This window comes from Hevea brasiliensis, chromosome 13 (assembly GCF_030052815.1).
Source record: "Hevea brasiliensis isolate MT/VB/25A 57/8 chromosome 13, ASM3005281v1, whole genome shotgun sequence".
Lineage (NCBI taxonomy): Eukaryota > Viridiplantae > Streptophyta > Magnoliopsida > Malpighiales > Euphorbiaceae > Hevea > Hevea brasiliensis.
In genome coordinates this window covers 78,189,666-78,212,374 of record NC_079505.1, presented here as the reverse complement: position 1 = coordinate 78,212,374, position 22,709 = coordinate 78,189,666, and the positions used below count along the sequence as shown (strand labels likewise).

General features: G+C 31.5%; 1 protein-coding gene across 1 annotated transcript; it reads left to right on the top strand.

The window, feature by feature from the left end:
- Nucleotides 1-10,040: 10,040 nt before the first annotated feature.
- LOC110644610 (uncharacterized) lies at nucleotides 10,041-14,126 on the top strand. Its single transcript, XM_021797478.2, has 4 exons — nucleotides 10,041-10,176; nucleotides 10,943-11,005; nucleotides 13,118-13,277; nucleotides 13,391-14,126. The coding sequence occupies exons 3-4, from the start codon at nucleotides 13,133-13,135 to the stop codon at nucleotides 13,846-13,848; spliced, it is 603 nt and encodes a 200-aa protein (XP_021653170.2). The 5' UTR covers nucleotides 10,041-10,176; nucleotides 10,943-11,005; nucleotides 13,118-13,132; the 3' UTR covers nucleotides 13,849-14,126.
- The last annotated feature ends 8,583 nt before the right edge of the window (nucleotides 14,127-22,709 follow it).

The window sequence follows — 22,709 nt, the reverse complement described above, 5'->3', positions numbered from 1 at the left end:
TTGTGCTAAATTGCTGATATTGCAATCTACTTGATAGCACATGTTTAATTTTGTGTCTTGTATAAATTTTGTTAAATGTAACTTAAATGAGGATCAATTTTGATATTTAGGACTGATGTGAGCTTTATTAAAGTGCAAAAGTAGTGTTTGTTAAGTTTTACCTTTTAGTATATATATAGTTTTTGTAGTCTGTTAGAATTTGCATGTTTTTGTTTGAATTGCTGCTAGTTTTTCTAGTCTGCTAATTTTTGTTACTGTTCATGCTGCTTAAGAAGTCAATTTCTATGTCTTTTCCGCAATTTTTGAATGTTTGGAACTTGTCTCAAATGCTGCTGAAAATGTGCTTTGGGTATAAACTTAGGAATAAGACCATTTCATTAAGTTTGCAAAAAGGTAATCACAATTGGTGCCTAATTTGAACCATGCTTGCAAAAAGCTAAATGAACATGTATCATGCTTGCTAAGTTTATGAGAGATGATGAGCTTAAATTTTTCAATTTTGTGGTATTAATGTGTATTTGGTAATTGCTGAGGGTCATGATAGCATTCCATATCATTTGGACTGTTTTTGGTAAGTAAAATTGCAATTTTTTCCAAAACCTGCCGAAATTTGCTGATGATGTTGCTTACTAAGCTGCACCCTATGCAAATTCTGCTTAACCCTAAGCAAATTTCTGCTTGACCCTAAGCAAATTTCTGCTTGACCCTAAGCAACACCAGAATCGTTAGTTCAGCAATTGCTGCATGCTTACCCTAAGTTGTACCCTAGGCAAATCTTGCTTAACCCTAAGCAAATTTGTGCAGACCCTATGCATTACCCAGAATCTTTAATTTCAGCAATTGCGACATACTTAACCTAAGCAACTACCCTATGTAAGTCATGCTTAACCTTAAGTAATTTTGTGCTTATCCCAGCAAAATATCTTGTGCCACTAGTAGACTTACCAGCAGCAAGCTGAACAACAGTAAAGCCTTGACAGCAGAGCTTGAACAGTAGCAGTAGTTTAGTACTAGTTTTAGTTCTTCAATTCAGTTTTAGTTTCTGTTTTAGGTTTGTTTTGTAATCTGTTTATTTTAATTTTCAAACTTTAGTCATAGTTGTAATACTTTGGTAATTAGTTTTTATGATTACATTTGCACTTCTTTCCTTTAGTTTAGTTTATTTTATTTTATCTTCTAATATGGATATAGTTATTCTATGAATGCCCTTTGGTTTAATTCTTGATTTAACTGTTCGATCTTATTTCATTACACCTTTTCATCTTCTTGCACATTATTTTTGTACTTTATCTTTTATTCAGTCCTATTTTATTGATATTGATGAGTTGCACAATTTCCTTTGAGCTGCATATGTTTAACATCATTTTGAGGTAACAGCTTACTCTTTTACTATTTATGCTTATGGTATGTTGCCAATGCTTATGCTTTTGTTTATCCTACACAACAGGTTGAGCAACATCTTAAGCAGTGTAAATTCATACATTTGGGATACTTTTTCACATTTTTCTCTCTAAAGCTTCATTGTTAATATTATTTTGAGTTAATTTTGGAATTCTTGAGCTTATATTGATTTAATCCCCAATTGTATATATTTCATTAATTGATTAGTTCACACAATTTTGCCCATTTTTGCATTCATTTTAGACATTGAGGACAATGTTTCATTTGAGTTTGGGGGTGAGGGCAAAATTTGCAAATTAAAATTTTCTTTAAAATTTTCATTCATTTATTTATTGCATTTCATTCATCCATATATAGATAATCCATACACTTATACATATACCACACACATGTCTATTCTCATACACATACATTTGCATATAGTTTTCATATAGATTACACCTAGTTTTAATTTGATTTATGCATTCATTTTAGGATCATGCATATCATAAAAATAAATTTTTACCTTGTCCTTAGAGGATTGAGAGTTGCTTTGAAGAGCAATTAAGCTTACTTTTAGAAGGGTTTAATGGATTGAAAGTTCTAGATAGGTGCAAAGTTATTAGATTCTTGCTTTAGTTTATATCTTCTTAGCCAAGGGCCACCCAATCAATTGCATTGACTTTGAGTGCCTAGAGAAAACTCTAGGGTGAGAAGTAGCTAATTGATGTCTCACCAATCCTAGAACAATCTTTCTAAACCTTTCAAGGTGAAATCATAGCATGCACTTGAAAAGAAATGATCTAGGCATTCTTTGAATTTTAAATCCATATTTTAGCCTTAGCCAACCTCACTTCAAAATTTCCCTTTGGAACCAATTTGAGCCTACATTTATCCCTCTTATTTCTTTGAAACCCACATTAATGCCTAGCCATAAACCCAAACACTTACCTACCCTCCATGAGAATAATTCTTTGAGTGATAGATACACTTAAAATATATATATATATATATATATATATATATATATATATATATATATATATATATATATATATATATATATAAATATAAATATAAAATAATAATAATTATTATTATTATTAGTTGGGAGAAATGATATATATATAAAAAGGGGGGGGGGGGTGGCTAGGGGGCTAGCAAATTCAATTATGGTATGTAAAGTAATTCACCACCCAAGTATACAGAGAAATGAGTTTGGGGGTAAATTGAAAGGGACGATTGTAATTCAAAGTCAATGTTATTTATGTAGTCCCTCTAAAAACTTCAAAATTATATGCTAGCATTGGTGAATAGTTATAAATTTCCTTCCCCCATTTGATTCAAAAAATAAAATAAATAAATAAAATAAAATAAAAATTTGTGTGTCATGATCTTTTAATAATTTGATTATTCTCATATTTTGTTACCTTTATCCTTTCCTTGTTAGCCACATTATCGCCCCTTTAGCCCCATTACAACCCTTGAAAGTCCTTTTGATCTTTTGATGGTGTTTTGCTACATTAGTGGAGATTGGAATAGGAGAATTGCCTATGGGATTGGGATATCATTAATCCATTCATTTACTTCCATCATTATTTGAGACACTTTAGTTTATGGATTACCCTATAGTCTATTTAGGCATGATTATTCTTTGTGATTAATTGGTTTGGGTTAAATGATATGGATAATTGACCTAAAGGCTAAGCGGTGATAACTTTGGTAAGAATTAAACTCTTTGTATCTTGAAAGTGGGTATATGATTTGTTGGTGGCTAAAGGTAAGCTTGAGAGTTTGGATAAGTAATTTTCATAAATTTAAGGTAAGGTACCCCAAATTGCATTAATTGTTTTTAATTTGTTTGAGGACAAGCAAAAGTTTGAGTTTGGGGGAATTTGTTACACTCATTTCATATAGGCATTTTAGGGTAGTTTTGCATTTATTTTACCCTTATATTTTAGTATATTTTATGTTTTTAACTTTATTTTAGCTTATTTGTTAACTTTAGATACTTTATATTTGATTTTTGTAATTTTGTTATTTTTGATAGGATTTTGTGCAAATCGAAGATCAATGAGTGCATTAGGAAGTGATTTGAAGAAATTTGGAGTTGTTTAAGCATAGAGGAAACTTGAAGAAATCAAGGCTTGAAAGAGCAAGTTAGCCAAAATTTGCTTGAGACTTTGCTTAAGATCCTGCTTAGGGTAAAGCGGCAGTGCTTAAGGTGCAGCACAAGTCAAGCATGAGCAGAAAAATCTATTTTACTCTAAGTCTGCCGAGATTTGCTGAGGGTATGCTTAACCTTAAGCAGATAGTGTGACCAGAAGCTGAAATAAGCAGACTCCCCAGAACGTGAATAATGCTGCTGACTTGGATAATTTTACACCTCATTTCCTATCCACTCCTTGGCTCTTATTTACTTTTAGGGCAACTTTTTGGGACCATATAAATTCATCATTTCCTAGTTTTTGCCACAGGAGGAGGAGAAAAAAAAAAGAAAAAAAAGGAAAGAAAATTTAATAGAGAGAGAGAAGGAGACGCCATTCCTTTTGGGGAGGAGCTGCTGCACCCAGTTTTAGAGCTTCAGAAACCAGAGTTTTGGGTTCTTCTACTTGGGTTTTTTCTATTTTAGTTCTCTTATCATGCTTTTTCTTTACTTTTCCATCAATCTTTCTTGTAAATACCATCATGAGTGAGTAGACTCTTTAGATTTCAGAGTTGGGAAATATGTTTTAGATTAATTTGTAGATTTGAACTGGGTATTTCCTTATTTTACATAAATATGAGTTTTGATTCTTTCCTTGTGTACTTGATTTACTTGTCTAATGTTGGTACCCATTAGGTATTGTGTTAATCTTTGATTGAAGGACCGAAAGGTGAAAGTCATTGATAGATATTCAAGGATTGGAACTTAAAATCACCTAGATTTAAAAATAATCTAGGATTTTAAGAGGAATTAATTATTGGTTACAAAACTTAATGGATTTTAAAGTAATCAAATAACATACGAAAGTAGGTTTGGTTATTTTAGAACACACTTTGGTTTGCTTGAAAAAGATATCAAAGGAATTTAGAATCAATTTCCTTCAAACTCTATTTTTCCCTAAAAATTGGAATGCTCAAGACAAATCCCAATTAATTCATGCATAAACCCCCAACTCTGGAATTGCTTTTAACATAATTAGATTTTGATTTGAATTACCCATTGTTAATTTAGTTTAATTACAAACTAGATTTAGAATTTATTTGTTTACTTTTTACTCATATTCTAATTAGATTAATTGATTTACATTGCTCATTTACATTTACCATTTGTCCCTTAATCATTAGCCCAAATAATCACTTCATTCATAGTTTGGTACTCAAATGGCAAATCCTCGTGGGAACGATACTTGATTCATCACTTTATTACTTGAGACGACCCATATACTTGCGGATTAGTCACATCAAATACCCAAAGGCATTACAAGAAATTCATAGTGTCCATACCTAGTCCTAAAGGCAGTCTTAAGTATGTCCTCTTTCTTGACCCTCAATTGATGATACCCAGATCGAATATCAATATTGGAAAATCACTTTGCACCTTGAAGTTGGTCAAACAGGTCATCTATGCGTGGAAGAGGATACTTGTTACACACAGTCACCTTATTCAATTGTCTATAATCAATGCACATTCTCAAAGACCTATTCTTCTTCCACACAAATAACACAGGAGTACCTCATGGAGAAACACTAGGGCAAATAAACCCCTTATCTAGTAGGTCCTCTAACTGCTCCTTCAACTCCTTAAGTTCTACAGGTGCCATATGATAAGGTGGCATAGATATAGGCTCAGTTTCAGAAACTAAGTCTATACTAAACTCTACCTCTTGCTTCAGGGGCAAACCTGATAAATTTTCTAGAAACACATCAGGGAACTCTTTAACCACTGTAACATTCTCTAAACCCTCACCTTCTACCTGAATGTCTCTAACATAAGCTAGATACCCCTTACACCTCTCTCGCAATAATCGGCTAACACTCACTACTAAGATAAGATTACTAAAGGCTATACTGCGATCTCTCTGAAATTGAAATTCTGCCTCCCAAGGAATTTTAAAGAATACAACTTTATTATGGCAATCCAATGAAACATAATAAGTGGCTAACTAGTCTATGCCTAAAATCACATCAAACTCAAATATATCCAAAGAAACAAGATTTGTAGCTAATTTCCTATCTCCAATGTGAACTATACATCTCCTATACACCATATCAGTGTCTATTGCATTCCCCATAGGTGTTGATACAGATAAAGGATACTCTAACAAAGTAGGTGGTATACTAAATCTTATGGAAAAGTATGGAGAAACAAAGGAATGAGTGAAACCGGGATCAAACAGTACTCTAGCATCAAATGAACAAATAGAAGGTGTACCTATCACTACTGCATTAGATGCCTAAGTATCCTACTGAGTCAAAGCAAAAACCCTGGCTTGACCTCTACCACCAGATGTCTGTCCCTGAGTTTGAGCAGATCCTCTACCACCAGAACCTCTACCACCCTGACCATGACCACCAGAACCTCTACCACCATGACCATAACCACCAGAACCCTAACTTCTACCACTATACTGTGAAACTGGCTGAACCTGAGAGAGAGCAGAATGTATTGCCTGACCAGCACCCTGAGTTATCCCACTAGTAGGACAGTCCTGTCTACGGTGTCCCAGCTGTCCACAACCAAAGCATGCTCCAGTGACCCAATGACAAGTGCCCTTATGTGGCTTACCACAATGCTGATAAGGAGTGGAAATAGGCCCAGTGCTAATCTGACTATACCGAGCATGCCCTGCATGAGTCCTCCGCTCACGTCCCTAACCAACTCCAGATTGATGTGCCTTATTGTCAACTGTAGACTGAGAACCCTGCTTATTACCCTGATAAGAACCCTGATGACTCTGTCTTCTGTTAAACTGATTACCCTGACCATCTTTCTTAAATCGCTTGAGCTGCTCACGAGCCCAATGTTTATCATCATATATCTCTATCTGTCTAGCCCGATCAATCACCTCCTCATAATTAGGTAGTCGTAAATGAGCTACGCGATCAATTAGCCTGTCTTGTAAGCCCCTTTCAAACCTGTGAGCCTTCTTCTCTTCATTTGGAATCAAGTGTTTACCAAAGCGGGATAATTTGGTAAACTTCATCTCATACACTATAATTGTCATGTTGCCTTGCTTTAAGGTTTCAAACTTCAAAGCCTTAGCCTCTTAAACACTAGGAGGGAGAAATCGCTCTAAGAAGGGACAGTGAAACTCAGGCCAGAGGATAGAACCTTCGGGTCGCCCATTCTTCTTAGAGAGATACCAATCACGAACCACTCCCTTGAGCTGATTCCCTTGTCATCTAAAAATCTAAGGGATCAGCTAATACATCCTCTCTAGTGAACTCCTTTGGTTTTAGCTTGAGAAAGTCTGTAGAGTCAAGAAATCGAGCCCTATCCTGAGCTGGTGTTGAAATAGGGCCAAGTACGGGTTGTTGTTATTGAGTTGTAAGGTACTCAGTTATAGTATTAACAATATGATTTACTGCATGCAATCTCGCTGCCAGATCTGTCACAGCAACCTGACCAGCTCTAGGTGCTTGAGCTGCAGTAGCTAATTGGATTGGTTGCCCTAGTCTTAGCCATTGGCGTCTATGCAAATGTCTAATTAATAGTTTCAGGTGATACCTTCCCTGTTGGATCAAGGTTTGCACCATTAAGACCCTTGGGCCTAGCTCTCCTCTTACATTTAACAGACCCAGGCACCTATTTATTTTAATAAACAAGTATTAAATCTAAAAATGTGAGCCAAATTAAGATACGTGAAAAAGTACGAAGGACGCAAATATCTAAAGCAATGATAAACTAAAAAGACATTAAGGATCCTATGCTCTGCAAGTTTACTAGACTTAAACCGGGCTCTAATACTAACTTTGTCATGACCTAAAATTTTGTGTTGTAACCAGCGCATAATTTAAGTATTCTTAAATCATGCAAGCCTTATCAGAGTATCTTGAATAAATATATTATCACTTACTAACGCAAAAAAAAAAAATAGATAAAATCTAAATAAACAAAATACTGAATAAACAACATAAATATCTCATAAGTAAATTGCGGAGTCTCTACAGATTTCAAATAAAAACTTAAACTTTTTAATAAACTAAACTAATTATTAGCCCGAGAAAATATGAATTTGGGCATACCATGAGAATAAATCAAAGATTGTCCCTCTCCAGAAAATAGACTGAATATTTAGATCAGATGCAGAATTTTACTGACTGAAATAGATAACAGACAGAGAAAACGTGATTTGAGCTAATGCTCAGTGAATGATAGTTACAGCACACAACAAAATAGGAACAGGCAGACGATTGATTAATTTCGCAATAAATTTTCTATTCAATAATATCATGCTCGTGCTATCAAAATCATTAATAAAATAATGTCATAAAACATATATATATAAGGAATTCATTCAATAAAATTTTATGGTACAGTATACCAAGGTGCTGATACCCCATATCACCAAAGGCCAGATGGTAAGTGCGCTACCAGATATTAGATACCTTCCTCCCCTTCACAGATATCAATGTATATGACACTAATGCAAACCATAAATTGCAATAATGCATAACTCAACAATGCAACCTAATATCGTGATAGTCCACACAGTGGGGTCAGATAATAGATACAGATACTGGGTACAGGTACCAATTCAAAACAGAAAATCAATTTGTACAAATCAATCAAAATCAACAAAAAAATTCCAGATAGCAAATAATAAATAATAGTGCAATTCTAACAGTTTATTTTAATAACTTCAGAGAGTCAATAAGATCAAATCAATCTCAAATAAATTTAGTGTAACACATCGGTAAATTTTATAGTCAGATATCAATCAATATAAATATATTAAAGGTCTGTTTCCAGAATCCTAATGGCTTTAATGCAGAGATAATTGACAAAATCTATTATTTAATCAAAATCGGAATAAAATTCAATAATAAAATAAAACTCTAGAAAGTCACATGTAAAATAATTATTAAAATATTAATTTAAAACTTCATTTAATAACAAATTTAATGCTAAGAAATTTTAAAATGACTAAAACGGTGTCATGTACTATAATTACCACTCATCTGAAACCTCCGAAAAAATAGTTATATTCAATGAAAGAGAGACAATTCAGTTGACAGATTAAATATTCAAATCTCCTGCATATCCAAAATATATAAAAAAAAAAATGATCACCCAATAATATATATATATATATATATATATATATATATATATATATATATATATATATATATATATATATATATATATATATATATATATATAATCTAAATTCAAGGTTGTTATCTATCAGTAATCATAATCAACCCAATTTAATACCAATGGTCAAAGAAAAAAATGAATTCCTAAAGTAGTTGTAACAATTCAAGAAAAGAAAATAAAATCAAATTCACTTATTATTGAACAAAGAAAGGAGACTTTTACCTTGAAATCAGAATCGAACGTAACGAATAGAGAAATAAGAATTTAGAAATTCTCTGCGCACATCAAATTATAAATCGTAAATTTATATTTATATATATATATATATAAAAGATGATAAAAATACCTATTGAAAGTATTTGGTAGAAAAAGAAGGTAATGAATGGGTTTCTGATAGCACAGTTTAGTAGAAAAAGATGATCATGGTATATATATTTTAGGAGTTTTATTAGGTATAAAATAGGATAAGAGCTGTTATTGAACTGGGTTCAAATTATAAATATATATTTAATTTCAAAAATAATATATATATAATTAAATAAATAAGTAGGTCATCCAATAAAATATTTTTTTTTATAAATATATTAAAATATTATTAGCTAATTAAAATTAAATAAATAAAATATTAAGTTTCCAAATTAACTTGTAGAAAATTAAAGGAATTTTCTTAAAAAAATTGTAAAAAAATATAAATTTGTATTCACATTTGCTAATTTTATAAATAAAGAATTGAAAATTAATTTTACAGTTCTTTAAAATTTATCTAAAGTTTAGAAAATAACTTATACTTCCAACTATTTTTTTAAATTAAAACAATGACTTTTGAATAATTTAAATTCTACTATAACCTTTTATAGTTAAATTAAATAATTATTTAAGAAAATCTTTATTTACAATGATAAAAAATTAATTGTATTATTATAAATATATATATATATATATATATATATTAGATTTTTCTTAAAAATAAAAAATATTTTCTATAAGTAAATAGAACATTAATATCCTAGTCACAATAATTAATGGAAGAAATTATAATATATTTTCAGTGCAATAAAAATAGTGCACCTCATTATTATAAAATTCTAGTTATTTCTTAAAATAAAAATCTAAATGAGACATAATTTCTTTTCCTATTGTTTTTGCCCAATTTTGGGCGGGGTTGGGTTTCCAGTTAGGCGGATCGGCTTTGTCATCCTAATGACTGAACGTAGCAGCGATGGACAGGCCCAGTAACTACGAGTATATTGAACTTTAATCGATAGGCCGAGTGGAGCTTCCTCCATCTGTGGTACAGAAACAATTGGGCAACGACTTGGCCCAAAAGGTTGGGACTATAAATATGGACGTTTAGTCAGGCACTCCGGAAAAAACATAGGACTTCTTCACATCCACGTTCGCAATAATTCCCACAGTTCATCCGAAAGGAGACAGATCGATACTTCCCCCAAAATTAGTTCTATTTCCAACGAGACGGATACAAAATGGTACGCTAATCCCTCTCTACCTCTTTCTCTGTCTGTAATCATGGAATTTTTGTTTCTGTTTAGTATTTTTTGATTACTCGTTCTGTTACGTATCTCAATTGGGGAGTTATGTTATGTCGTCATGTTCTGCTTTTTGTGTTAGGGTTTTGGTTTCTGTTCATCAAATTTTAAGCGTAGATGATAAAATTTTTATGATTATGTTTGAGTAGATTCTCCAGTTGTGAGATTGGATTTTTTTTTTTCAGATTCTTCAGGTCCTTGCCAGAAGGTACATTGAGCCCTGATGCTAATTTTTATGATTTTGATATTTGATAATATGTTTTTGGTCAGGAGATCTCTCTACGCTTCTTGTTTTCTTAGTTTCAGTAATTATGTATTCCAATGCAAATTTTTTATTTATTTGAGACTAAGAATTTCATAAATCGGGGATTGCTCCTTTCAGTAGGTTTTTTTTTTTTTTTTAATTTCTTTTCATGTACTCTTTCTGAACTTGGAAGCATGTCACAGCAGCTTTATATAGTCGTGCAAAAGTATGGTGATTGTTTTAGTGTGTGCGTAGTGCTTGCGTGCAGAAGGTGGTGGTGATTTATGAAAAATCAAAAGTCATTTTAGATTAATATTTAGTTTCCATTCGGTGCAAACTTCACATGTTTGAGAGCTTCCTTTTATTGCAGCAGAGCAGATGGTTCTGTTCTCTAATTGTTTGCTTTTTTGTTTTCTTGAATTTATTTTAGATTCTAACTCATGTTTTCTGGACGTGTTACAGTCTTCATTGACAGCAGCAAGAGCTGATAATTTCTATTACCCCCCAGAATGGACTCCAAAACAGGTATGATGTCATAGAAATTTGCATTTCCATATAGTAATCTATTTTATTTTGCTTCAGTATCTTTGGACTTTGGTTAAGGGGAATTCTTAATTTTCATTTTCCTTTCCCTTTTCTTTCTAGGGTTCTTTGAACAAGTTTCATTGTCAGCATGCTTTAAGGGTGAGAGCAAGAAAAATAGACCAAGGCATTTTGATAATAAGGTATCAGATCACTCACATTGTATTAAAAGGTTGACTTGTGGTTTATGTCCTAAAATATTTCTATCTAAAAAATTTGCCAAATGGGAATTGGCTGACTCTTGAAGGCCTTATGTTTTGAACACTGCATATTGTAGTCTTCATCTTCTAGGAAGGTTGATTTTAGGATTCACCTGCTGGGCGTTTTCGGAGTATAAATATGCATTTAATATTTTATTTCACAAAGGCAAACATCCCTCTTAAAAATGTTACTGTCGATTTCTATTAGAATTGAAGACTTAAATCAAAACCACCATGGATGAATTTCTTAAACATGAATTTTTGAACAGTGAACATTTATGCCCCTTGCAATAAAATAACTGTTAACTAAAGATTTATATCAATTAAAAAATTAAAAAAAGAAAATATAAATTTTGGATGAAATAGTGGTGGTTGCGGTGTGTCAACAATAACACATCATTGGTTAACTTAGTAACTAAATAATTATTCAGTTTTTTGAATCTTCTTAATTGGAAGATCCTCTATACAGATGATATTCATTACACATCATTGTCAATCAAAATTAGTACTGGTTTATGTTGAAGTGAAAATTTTGCTTGAAAGAAACAAGGTTAATGAGAGCTTGACAGTATTTCATATGCACATAAAAGTAATTAATTTCATAACTAGGAAAATATTGTATCATTGAGAGCAAGTTAGCGTAATGGTGGTGGTATGGTGATAGCTAGAAAAAAAAAATGGCAAATAAGGGCCCCATGATTTTTATTTTCCTGAGTCAATGGATCATCTCAAGTTCTTAACGATAGAAGTAAGTAAAGAAATATTATAATTGGAGCCTTTTTGAATCGCTAGCAGCTAATCTAAAAGTGATGGTTGTTACTTGAATAAAAAGACTAAAGAACTGTTAAAATTTCTCTCTACTACTGCCTGCTGTAATACCAGTCTGATATAATTTTCTTACATTCAGGTTTGAGATGCCATTCAATTTATGGTGTGGTGGTTGCAATTCTATGATTGTGAAGGGTGTTCAGTTTAACTCAACTTAATTCAACTAAGACATTATCCTAAAAATTTAGATTCGGCTATATGTATTCTCTTTCTTCACTCTAAATGATTTTGGGTTAAATTTTTGGAAATGTGTAATGCTTCGAGGTCACGTTGTACTACTCTACTCCAAGTCAGTTTAGGTCTATTCCTTCTTTTTTGTCTATCCTTTAACTTAATGTGTTTTATTTGTCTAATTGGAGCCTCCGTATGTCTACGCTTCACATGACCAAACCACCTCAATCTCCTTTTTCTCAACTTATCCTCAATTGGCACCACTCCTACATTTTTTTTTAATACTCTTACTACGGACTTTATCTAGTCTAGTATGGTCACTCATCCACTTTAACATTCTCATCTCCGTAACTCTTATTTTAGACACATATGACTCATTCAGTGCTCAACATTCACTACCATAAAACATGGTCGGTCGTGTGGTTATACGGTAAAAATTTTCTTTCAACTTATTGGGAATCTTACGATCACATAAAACTCTTGTAGCACGTCTACACTTCAACCATCCAGCTTTAATCCTATGAGAAAAAGCAAGTGGGGAACTATTATTCTACAAAGGTATCTCTAACAACTGATTAACAGATGTTACTATCATTACTGACTTATTACTGTACTTGATTTTAGCCAATTGGAAAATATTGTTGTGTTGCTTTGATGTTGAAGTGTGGACTTGCATCACACATTCAACAACCTGATCTGTTGTATCTTTAACATGATTTAGTCAATGAGGAAGTTCACCTGTTAATTAATTTGCCCCCTAGCTAATTGGAAAGTTCATGATTTATGGCACTTATTACACTGGCCATTTTTTTAGTTTTAAATCTTGGTTTCTTATGTGTCTTCTTACTTCCTTCAGATATAGAGCTTTACCATGAAATCTGCATGCTGCAAACATGAAATTGTTATACAAACAGATCCAAAAAATTGTGAATATGTAATTATTAGTGGCGCCCAACAAAAGAATGCAGAGTTTGACGTTGAGGATGCAGAAACGTTTGCACTTCCTGCAGATGAAGGTTGGAATTCACTACTTTGAAATTACAATGCTTTGCATGTCTCCTCTGTTCATCAGCAGTATTGGTTTGGATTTTCTGGAACTAACATTTTGGTTCAATTATTTGTTTAACAGAGAGGGGTAAACTGGCAGATCTATTTTATCGTCTTGAACATCAGGAAGAGGATCTGCAGAAGAAGAAAGAAGCTGAGCCAGTCCTAGTTCAGCTTCAACGTGTATCTGATGCCAGGCATTCAGATGATTGTGCCCTTCACAAGGCTCTTCAAGCCCAACTCAGGAGTCAAAAGAAAAGAGTTGCTGAAGAAGAGTTTGCTTCGAGCAAAATGGGACTCGGCATACGACTGCTTCCAACTACCAAGGAAGATGCTTGCATTGCAGCACATGTGAAGTTCTCTTCCAGGTTTGAGAAAAATAGAAAGGATAAGCGAGCATCAATTAATGCAGCTTCAATCTTTCCAGAATCTTTCTCCAATAAGAAGCATTTGGAGCTAGAAGACAAGAGTAGGAAAATTAGTGTTGCTGCAGCCTATAACTTACTTTCAGGGGGATTGAAGCCATCTTCATGGTTGTAGGATGCTATTTCTTCAGTCAGGCATAAAACTTCGAGACATTTTTAGCTATGGGTTTTCTAGGTGTAAATGTTTTTCTTCACTTGGATCTAAAATGCCTTGTGTGAATTTTATTTTTCGCTGGTCTTTGCATGTTGTAAATGGCATTAGATCTTGTACATACGAGTGTCCACTGCCTTGTTTGCGCTTTTAGTTGGCATTTATGTGTAGGAGTAGGACACCAAAAAGTTTAGCAATTCAAACAGTGAGATGATATAGAATGACTGTTATTTATGATGCTAGTGGATGTTCTTCACGGTACCAATTGGGAAATTACTTCATGTTTAAGCCTTCTTGTGTGCCATTAATAAATTGATTTTGGCAACAAATTGCTATCTTACTGATTGAACTTTACCTTATTTGATGTTACTATTCTATAATTTTGGTGGTTGAGCTTGCAGTATAGTAGTTAGACGCTCCGTAATTAATACAAGTAATTCGACAATATACTTAGTTTATTTAACCTCTGTATACCATCAAATATTGTCAAAATCAAAATAACGATAGGAATATTAAAATTTTGAATACTCGGGTGGAAATTAAACTCCTTCTCAATTAAGTTGCATAATCATGAATGTTTAAATTTTAATCAAGTAGCCATAGCTAATTAGTGGGTAGAGATATGCTCTCTTCTTTACCTTCAATTCAAATGCCCCTTCCTGCATCTTTTATTGTTGAGGGTCCAAGTAATTTTTTATTTCAGGTCGGAATTTAATGCTGCATAGTCTGTATCGTTACACTTTGGTAATAAAATGACCAATTATATCAAAAATTGTTGACGCATAGTTACTATTTTTGTTCAAACCACAGCATCAATATTTTTTTTAATGCAATTAGATGTTTTATCAACTAAATAATGAGTGTAATTAAGAAATACTTAGGAGATTTTTTAATGAGTGTACCTCAAGGGATTTCAAATGAGTGTAGTTTGTCGTAAATAATAATTATTTGTACCATAACGATAAAAGAGAAATAGAGAATCTTGGGCTATATCTAAATGTATGCAGACAACAATCTGTTAGAGGCAAACGTAGAGTAATTATTTGATGAGTGTTCTTTTCCAGCCCCCTAAGATGGCAAGATCTCGTGACAGTACTGCTGACCAAACCCTAAATGCTGCACACAGACAGTCATGAACACAAACATTTAAAAAGAGACTCAAATTTCGGCTCTACTCTCCATGCTGATAACTGCATAAAAGAAAAAGAGATCATTCCAGTCCAGAGCCAGCGATCCAACAAAGCAGACACATCTCATTATGGCTATGTATATTACGCTTAGATCTCCTTATCCCAGTACTGTTTGGACTTTTCTGATATAAGACCACAAAGGAAGGCTGAGGAGAAAAAGCTGATGGAAAATGGTTTTATTAATTTATTTTTTTATAAAGAAAAAAGTTTTCATTACAGCGTATCAAACCTAATTTAGCTGATTTTTTTTTCATACTCTTTAAAATGCAAAACAATTTCATGTTGTAATGGGTCTAAAGGAAATTTTAATTATTTTTAACAGTATTACAGTTATAGCACCGTACTGGGCATGCAATAGAGAGGGGGTCTATAGAGTCGAGTCAGGCTCAATGAGCACCTAACAATGCAATAAGATCACGCAACTGAACCATAACAAGCAAATCCAAATAACTAATCCATATAAAAATGGCAAGAGAGACATGTTGCAGGCTACGGTCAGTAGTTAATTGTTTACTGCTACTGGTACGATCTCTACTACCCATCCACCAACCTAATATAACAGCCCTGCTCCTCCTCCTCATCCTCCTCCTTCTGCTGGGTTAAGGCTTTCATAGAGAGAGAGAGAGAGAGAGAGAGGGAGGGAGGCTTCTTTTTGCTTCTTTCCAAAGCAAAACTTATACTTGCTTTTCCTTTTTCTCTGCAACTCTATCTCTCTTTCCTATAAACTGGCGTTCATTATCGTTGCAGAGAGTTATTTCTCTCTTTTCCAGGTTTGTCGCTTCAGCATTTGCTGCTTCTTGATGTATGCTTCTCCTGATCAGTCTCTTTCTTGGTTTTTTTTTGGGTACATTTATTGCAATTTTTTCAAAAAAATCATGTTTATTATCTAACAGTGTCTGATCTTTGTTGAATTGTAGGGCTAGCTTATGGCATTCGTGGATTCTTCAAAATGGGCAATGCATTGAGATTCAGGTTTCTTTTATCTTTCTCTATGTGTGTATGGTTAGGTTCTTGCATAATATTATTTTTCCTGGAAATGGACATATTTCTGTTGCTCCAAAATAGCATTCTGTGGAAATTAGCCCACATCTTTACTATTCAACTCATGACATTTTCCTATACATCCACGTAAGGCTAATTAAGAAATAAACTGTTCTAAAATGGAAATTTTATTGTTATGAATGCAAATCTATAGTAGCGAATGGACGGCAGAGACCAGCAGTCTCCTCTATCTTGGCCACCTGCCAGAGCCATTGACCGGAAGGAAAATATAGTAGACAAGAAAATTTTTTATCTACATTCATCTATTATGTATTCAAGACATAAATATATAAATTTTATATATTTATCATATATTTTATATTTTAAATTCATAATTATAGATCTAATTTAAATAAAAAAAATCCCATAAATAGTTATATATAGAATGGTAATCATCAATCACAGCGAGTCTTGGATTTCATTATAATTAACCATTTGTATCTGTTGTAATATAAAAATTGTAAATAAATTCTCGTATTAAAGGGGTTATGGTCCTCAAAAATTTCCTTTTTTTTTTTAAATAAACAAATAAATTTTATTAAATTTAAGAAAAATTTAGCATGAACACTTAAATTTGATCAATATATCATCTAAAAACACTCAACCTAAACGACGACACTTGCTAAATATAAAAATTTAAAAAACCTCAACATAAAGTCAATACACAGCAAGAAAATGAGAACCAACAAACCAAAAACAGTATACAAGCAACTTGAACACTGCAAAATTTTCTCTTTAGAGAAAATTATATTGTATAATGGTGATTTCATATAAAATAATTTATATAAAATTATAAATTAATAAAATATATGTATATAAAAGTAAATTTTATATAATCATAATTATCAAATATTTTTAAAAATAATTTTAATAATTATAATGGTCTATATTACTATATTTTGTTAATTTGCCATTTCATTATAATTTACTTGAACACGGCTATAATTATTTCTTAATTCTGTATACAATTTTTAATATAAAAATATAAAAACGTCTTAAAAATATAACTTGACCTATTAAATAAAACACCAAGTAATAAATTTAGTATTTCCCTTAATAGTCTTCATCCCAAGCTAAAATTATTATGGTTCTCTTTTAAAATATAAAAATATAAGGCGATAAATAATTTACATATTAAAATTATTTGATTCTTTTAACATTTAAAAAAATGCATAATAATAATGATATAAAAAAAATTAAAAGAACAAAAATTGAGAAATCGAAATTAAAACATTCGTTTAGTTTATTTTTGAACTTGTTAGATTTATAGAAGATGCATGTCTATTTTCTCAGTGTTATCTGTATATATTAGATTTTATTTTAATAAGTTCATCTTATTTTAAACTTTTTAAAGTTTATTATTATTAATAATAAATGAGTTTTAATTTGGCTCCTTCAAAGTTAAAGGTTTAATTTCACCACTTATGCTAGGTATAGAGGGACTTAACTTTTCTTTTAAGCATTCTTTTTTTTTTTTTTTTTTTGTCCTTCTTTATAACTCTTTTAAGCATATCCTTTAATAATGTACTATTCATTTTATTAAAATTTACGTTCCATTTGTTTCTCAAAGAATAATTTATATATAAAAATTATTTTTTATAAAAAAAATTTCTAAATAAATATTTTCCTTGAAAATATTTTTTATTATTTTATTGTAATGTCAAATTAATGGTAAATGTTTATGTCAAAAAAGGGAGTCATTTTTATTTTCTAAATTTTGATAATCTTATTAAAACATGAAAAGAGAAAGTTATTTTTTTAAAAAATAACTTAATTTTCCTTTTTGATTAAAAAAATATTTTTTATTAACTTATTTTTTTTAATATTCTAAATATTAAAAAATATAAAATTATTTTTAATTTTTTATGAAATAAACGGAGCCGTGATGAGTTTTTCAAGCAATTGATTTGAAGACATAAAAATTCTTCAATGTATGCTCAGCCTTTTTCATTATTTCTTCTTTATTTAAAGCTTCATTTTGTAACAAAAAGTAAAAAAGCCTTATCTGCTAATTGATTAATTAAATTAAAAACACTACTGCAGAAACAACTAAAATTCTTGGCTTTTGGTAAATAGACTAGCACATAGTAGTACACACAGGACTCTGCTATACATCCGTCATACACCATCTGTTGCATTTAATGTTAATCTGCCGAGACTACAGTTCCTTTCTCTGTCTCTCAACTCTTTTTTCATGGATCTTTTTACTTCTCTTCCCTTTACAATTTATGGGGATTTGATAATATCAAGCAGGCTAATGTTATGTTTCTTTTCAAGCTGTTAATTATTTGTTTATGCAAACTAATTTCTGATTGGAATGGAGTGTGGCTTACAATTTGGCTGTATATATGAGTACTTAGCTTATCTCAGGAGCATGGGCATTATGGAGGGATATTGTTCCTCCTATGGTGTCCTCTTGGATTGATCAGGATGTATCAGCCTTAATTAACTCTCTAATGATCAAATTTTAGCATTTTCTCTACGTGGAAAATCAAGCACCAATAACAAAAGCTATGTGCATGTCTAATTAAGTTCTATTCTCTTCACCACTATTTGATGCTTCATGCGTTTTAAAATTAAACTAGGTGTTAGTGATAATGGTGGGATTGGATGTTTATGGATTATGTAAATCAATAAATACAGGAAGTTGAAAATTCATATAGCAAAAATTGAATATAAAATTATAATAAATTTTGATAATGGGAATAGAATTGTCAAAATCAAAAGTTTTTTTTAAATAAAAATTTTAAATTAAAAATGGGAATAGAATAATAAATGGAGAGAAAAAATGCGAAGAAAAAAAACCTTTTTTTTTTCCTGCAAAGTTAGGAATGCCCACATTTATACTGTGAGCATTCTCCTTAATGCCGCCACTCAAATGTAGGTATGTCTAGAGATTTTTTGCTAATCATTTTTACTGATTGTGATATGATGGTAAGCAATGCCAATAGTATAATTGTCGATAATGTCACAGAATTAGAAAATTATTTTCCCATAAAAAAAAATTTCACACAGGTTTGGCAAAAAGCCTTGGCCTAGACTGGTGCACGTTCTCTGTTGACCTCAATTTTTTTAAGTTTCCCTTCTGAGAAAAAAAAATCATAAATAAACAAAGGATGAATCACCCATTATCATATATGATCTACTGTACCTCTCCAAGGAAAAAAATGAAACACCCATTATCATTCTCTCTGACACACAAATTCATACAGAAAGAAACAAAAGAAATTTTATGCTAATTGAAGTGGTCCAGCTCGAGAGAAAGAAGGGTTGAAATAATTGGTTGAAACGTCTCTTGTGGCTTGTGGATGTATTATAAGCACGTATGCTGAAAGGGCTTGGAATGAATTATTTGATGGTCTGACACTTAGTGTCTTGCAAATTTTGAAAGCGAAGGGTATCAACGTCTGGGTTTATTTATGAATATTCCCAATTGATTTATTCACTTTTTACTGCCAGTTTTTTTTTTTTTTTTTTTTTTTTTTTTTTTTTTTTTTTTTTTACAATATCAATTTCTTAGGTGAAATATACTGAGTTAATTATTGCTTGGTTCCACTTGTTAAAATGATTTTATTAGTTTTTTTTTTTAAATCATCAGACTCCCAAACAAAAATAATAAATCAGTGCCACTTTGAAAATTAGAGTTAGTGAAGTATTGAATTTCCAATCTAATAATAGCTTACAAAAATTTATAAGATATTTTTGGAGTATTAAAAAATAGTACTTCTTATAAATATAAAATATCAGTTATTTTTTAAATTAAAGAGAGTAAGTCTCATATATTGTAAGAGAGAGAATTTGTACTTTAGAAACACTAAATATTCTCTAACTAGATTGTTATTTACATCCATTAATTTTTTTTACATTTATTGGTCAATTTTTTTTAAAAGAATTAAATTTCTAGATGCAAGTTTTGTTGAAAGTTTCAAGTCTTGATATAGTTGATTACTTTCTCTATTCACTTTCATTTGTCATTAAAGATTTTTACACGATAATTAATAAAGTAATTAAATTACTTAAATTAAAATAAAATACTCCTTAATTTAACTAGATTATTTTTTATTTCACCTAATTAAGAGAAAGAGAGAGGTGATAGAATGAGTTTTAACAAATTACACAAATAATTATTATTTTTAATAAAAATAAGGATAAAATAGAGGAAAAACTAATTATGAACAAAACTTATGAAAAAAGGATGTATAAAAGTGGACAAGTACTTAATTATCATAAGAATTTGAGTTGAAATTGATGACTAACTAGTTGGTAATTAAATTGGAAGATGGAAACACAAAGTCTTGAAATGCTCAATCAAGACATTAATTGTTTTCTACTGGCATAAACTTACGCCGTTCTCATGCCATTTCTTTTCAAAGACGTCCTCATTGTCTGCTTAACAATTACCATCATCAGTTTTTCAGTTGTGTACTTTATTTTTTATTTTTTTTTCCTTTTTAGGCTGAAGTTTGTTAATAAGTGTACTTTATTTATGTTGTTCCTTTTCATCTTTATACAGGTTTTGCATATTACCTGCAACTCTGTTGCAGGCACCAAGTGCAGCGCTGAAGGATCAAGGACTTAAAACCTTTTTACTATAATTAATGAACCAACCTTGGGGAGAGAGATCGATAAACTTGAGACTTGCTGCTTCAAGGGTTTCTCTCCGCCAAATTACGACTTAAATAATCTGAAATATATCCATAATCTTGTAAGTATGTACATATCGCATATGCATATATCACTTCCATTTCCTAGCTAGCTAAGTGGCTTTTTTTATATGCGTGCCTTGATTTTTGTTAATAACCACAATGATATACCATGGATCATCACTCCTGTTTGTTCATGACCTTGTAAATTTTAGTTAAGTTAATTAGAGCCTCTCAGGCGAAAGAGATTAGGTTGAGATTGAGTCTCTGAGGAGATTATGGAATTATGCACTGAGCAAAACAATGTAATACCCTTATTAGCATTCGGCATTTTAGTTAATCTCTTTAGATGACTATGAACAATCATTCTTGTGGATCGTATTGTTCACTAATTGATGCCAAAACTTAGGATCTGGTACTTTTATGAAAATGGAAACCCAGCTGATGAAAATGCAAAGGATGCTAGGTAATGTGGGATTTGGACCTCAGTCAAAAATAAATAAATAAATAAATAAAAAGCAAGCTTGCATTTGCCTTGATTTAACCATCAACTACACAAAATAAGTCTTTCCTGACCTATAACGTTCTTCATATGTGACATTTAAACAATAGAATAGAATAAGAAATTACAGATTATGATCTTTGAGTTGCAGGAATATGCTTGCTTCGAGAGAAAGATTTGTTGAGATTTTGATCATAATTTATCCTTCTTCATTCATCATATATATATATATATATATATATATATATATATATATATATGATAAGCAAGAGAAATTTATTAATCAAAATTATCAAAAACAAGGAAGAAGTTCTCCTAGTTAACCCATGCCATCAGGCGGCCCCCTGATACACCCAACCTATGAAGCAACCTTTTCCTTTACAAGATATCCAACTGAAATCAAAATAATGCAACCAGATCATCAGACTGAAAGACTCCTAGTTTTGCTAAGGAATCGGCTACAAAATTTGCCTCCCTAATAAAATGAAAAAATAGCAATGGGGAAAGAGCATTTAAGCAGGCAGAAATAGAGTTAACAACATATTAGTTCTGTAACTAATTGAAAGGTTCGCTAAAATGATTGGAATTTATCAAGATTTAAAATGAAATCATACAAAATCTCTACCTGGAACCATTGGCTAGCTGCCAGCCCCCACTTCCTCTTCGAAACTTCTTCCTACCTATCTGGGAGATTCTGAAACCAACTCTGCATGAAGCTTCTTTTACATGGGAAGTGATAGTCTTTTATATAGCATTTTCGAATGAATTTGGCTGTTCTTAAGGCTAGAATTTGAATCCTTTCGGAGATGAATATCCAAGAATTTTAACATTGCACCAGGCAGTAATAGTTTATAGCCCCTGCCCTTGATGAAAGTCACATAATATGAAACTGCTCTGCATTGTGCGGATGTTTGAAATCTTTTTTTTTTCCCTCTCCCTTTGTGTTCCAATATTTATGAAGTAACCTTCGAATCGATGGATAGATATTTGACATGTATTTAAACTTGACATTAACATTGCCGTAAGTGATTTTTCACTTGGTGTCTGTGAGAACACAAATTCAAATTCATGACTTTCATTTCAAATACACTATCATCCAGATGGATTCCAAGACTTGCACAGGTTGCAATTTGATCTTAAACTGGTCTTTCCATAAACAGAATTTAGTAATGTTATTTGGATTCAGTATTCGTTTAGTCCTTTCTATTTTCTTTTTCTTAAGTGTAACTTTGCTACTCTGAACTTAATATTGGCAGAGCTTAGTATAGGCAGTTAAATCATAGTAAGAAAAGATCATGAACAAATGAACTGTAACTCAATAATATTGGAGTTTTCTCCAGCTGTTCCAGTCTGAATTGGAACCAAATTAAATAAAAAAAAAAAAAAGATCATGATATGCAAAGAAAATCAGTATCGTTAAAACAGTAATAAAAAGTAACACAACACCCA

Coding starts and splice junctions, on each gene's coding strand:
- LOC110644610 (XM_021797478.2), top strand. CDS start 13,133: ATGAAATCTGCATGCTGCAAACATGAAATTGTTATACAAACAGATCCA. Junction 13,278..13,390: donor TGCACTTCCTGCAGATGAAG/GTTGGAATTCAC, acceptor TTTGTTTAACAG/AGAGGGGTAAACTGGCAGAT.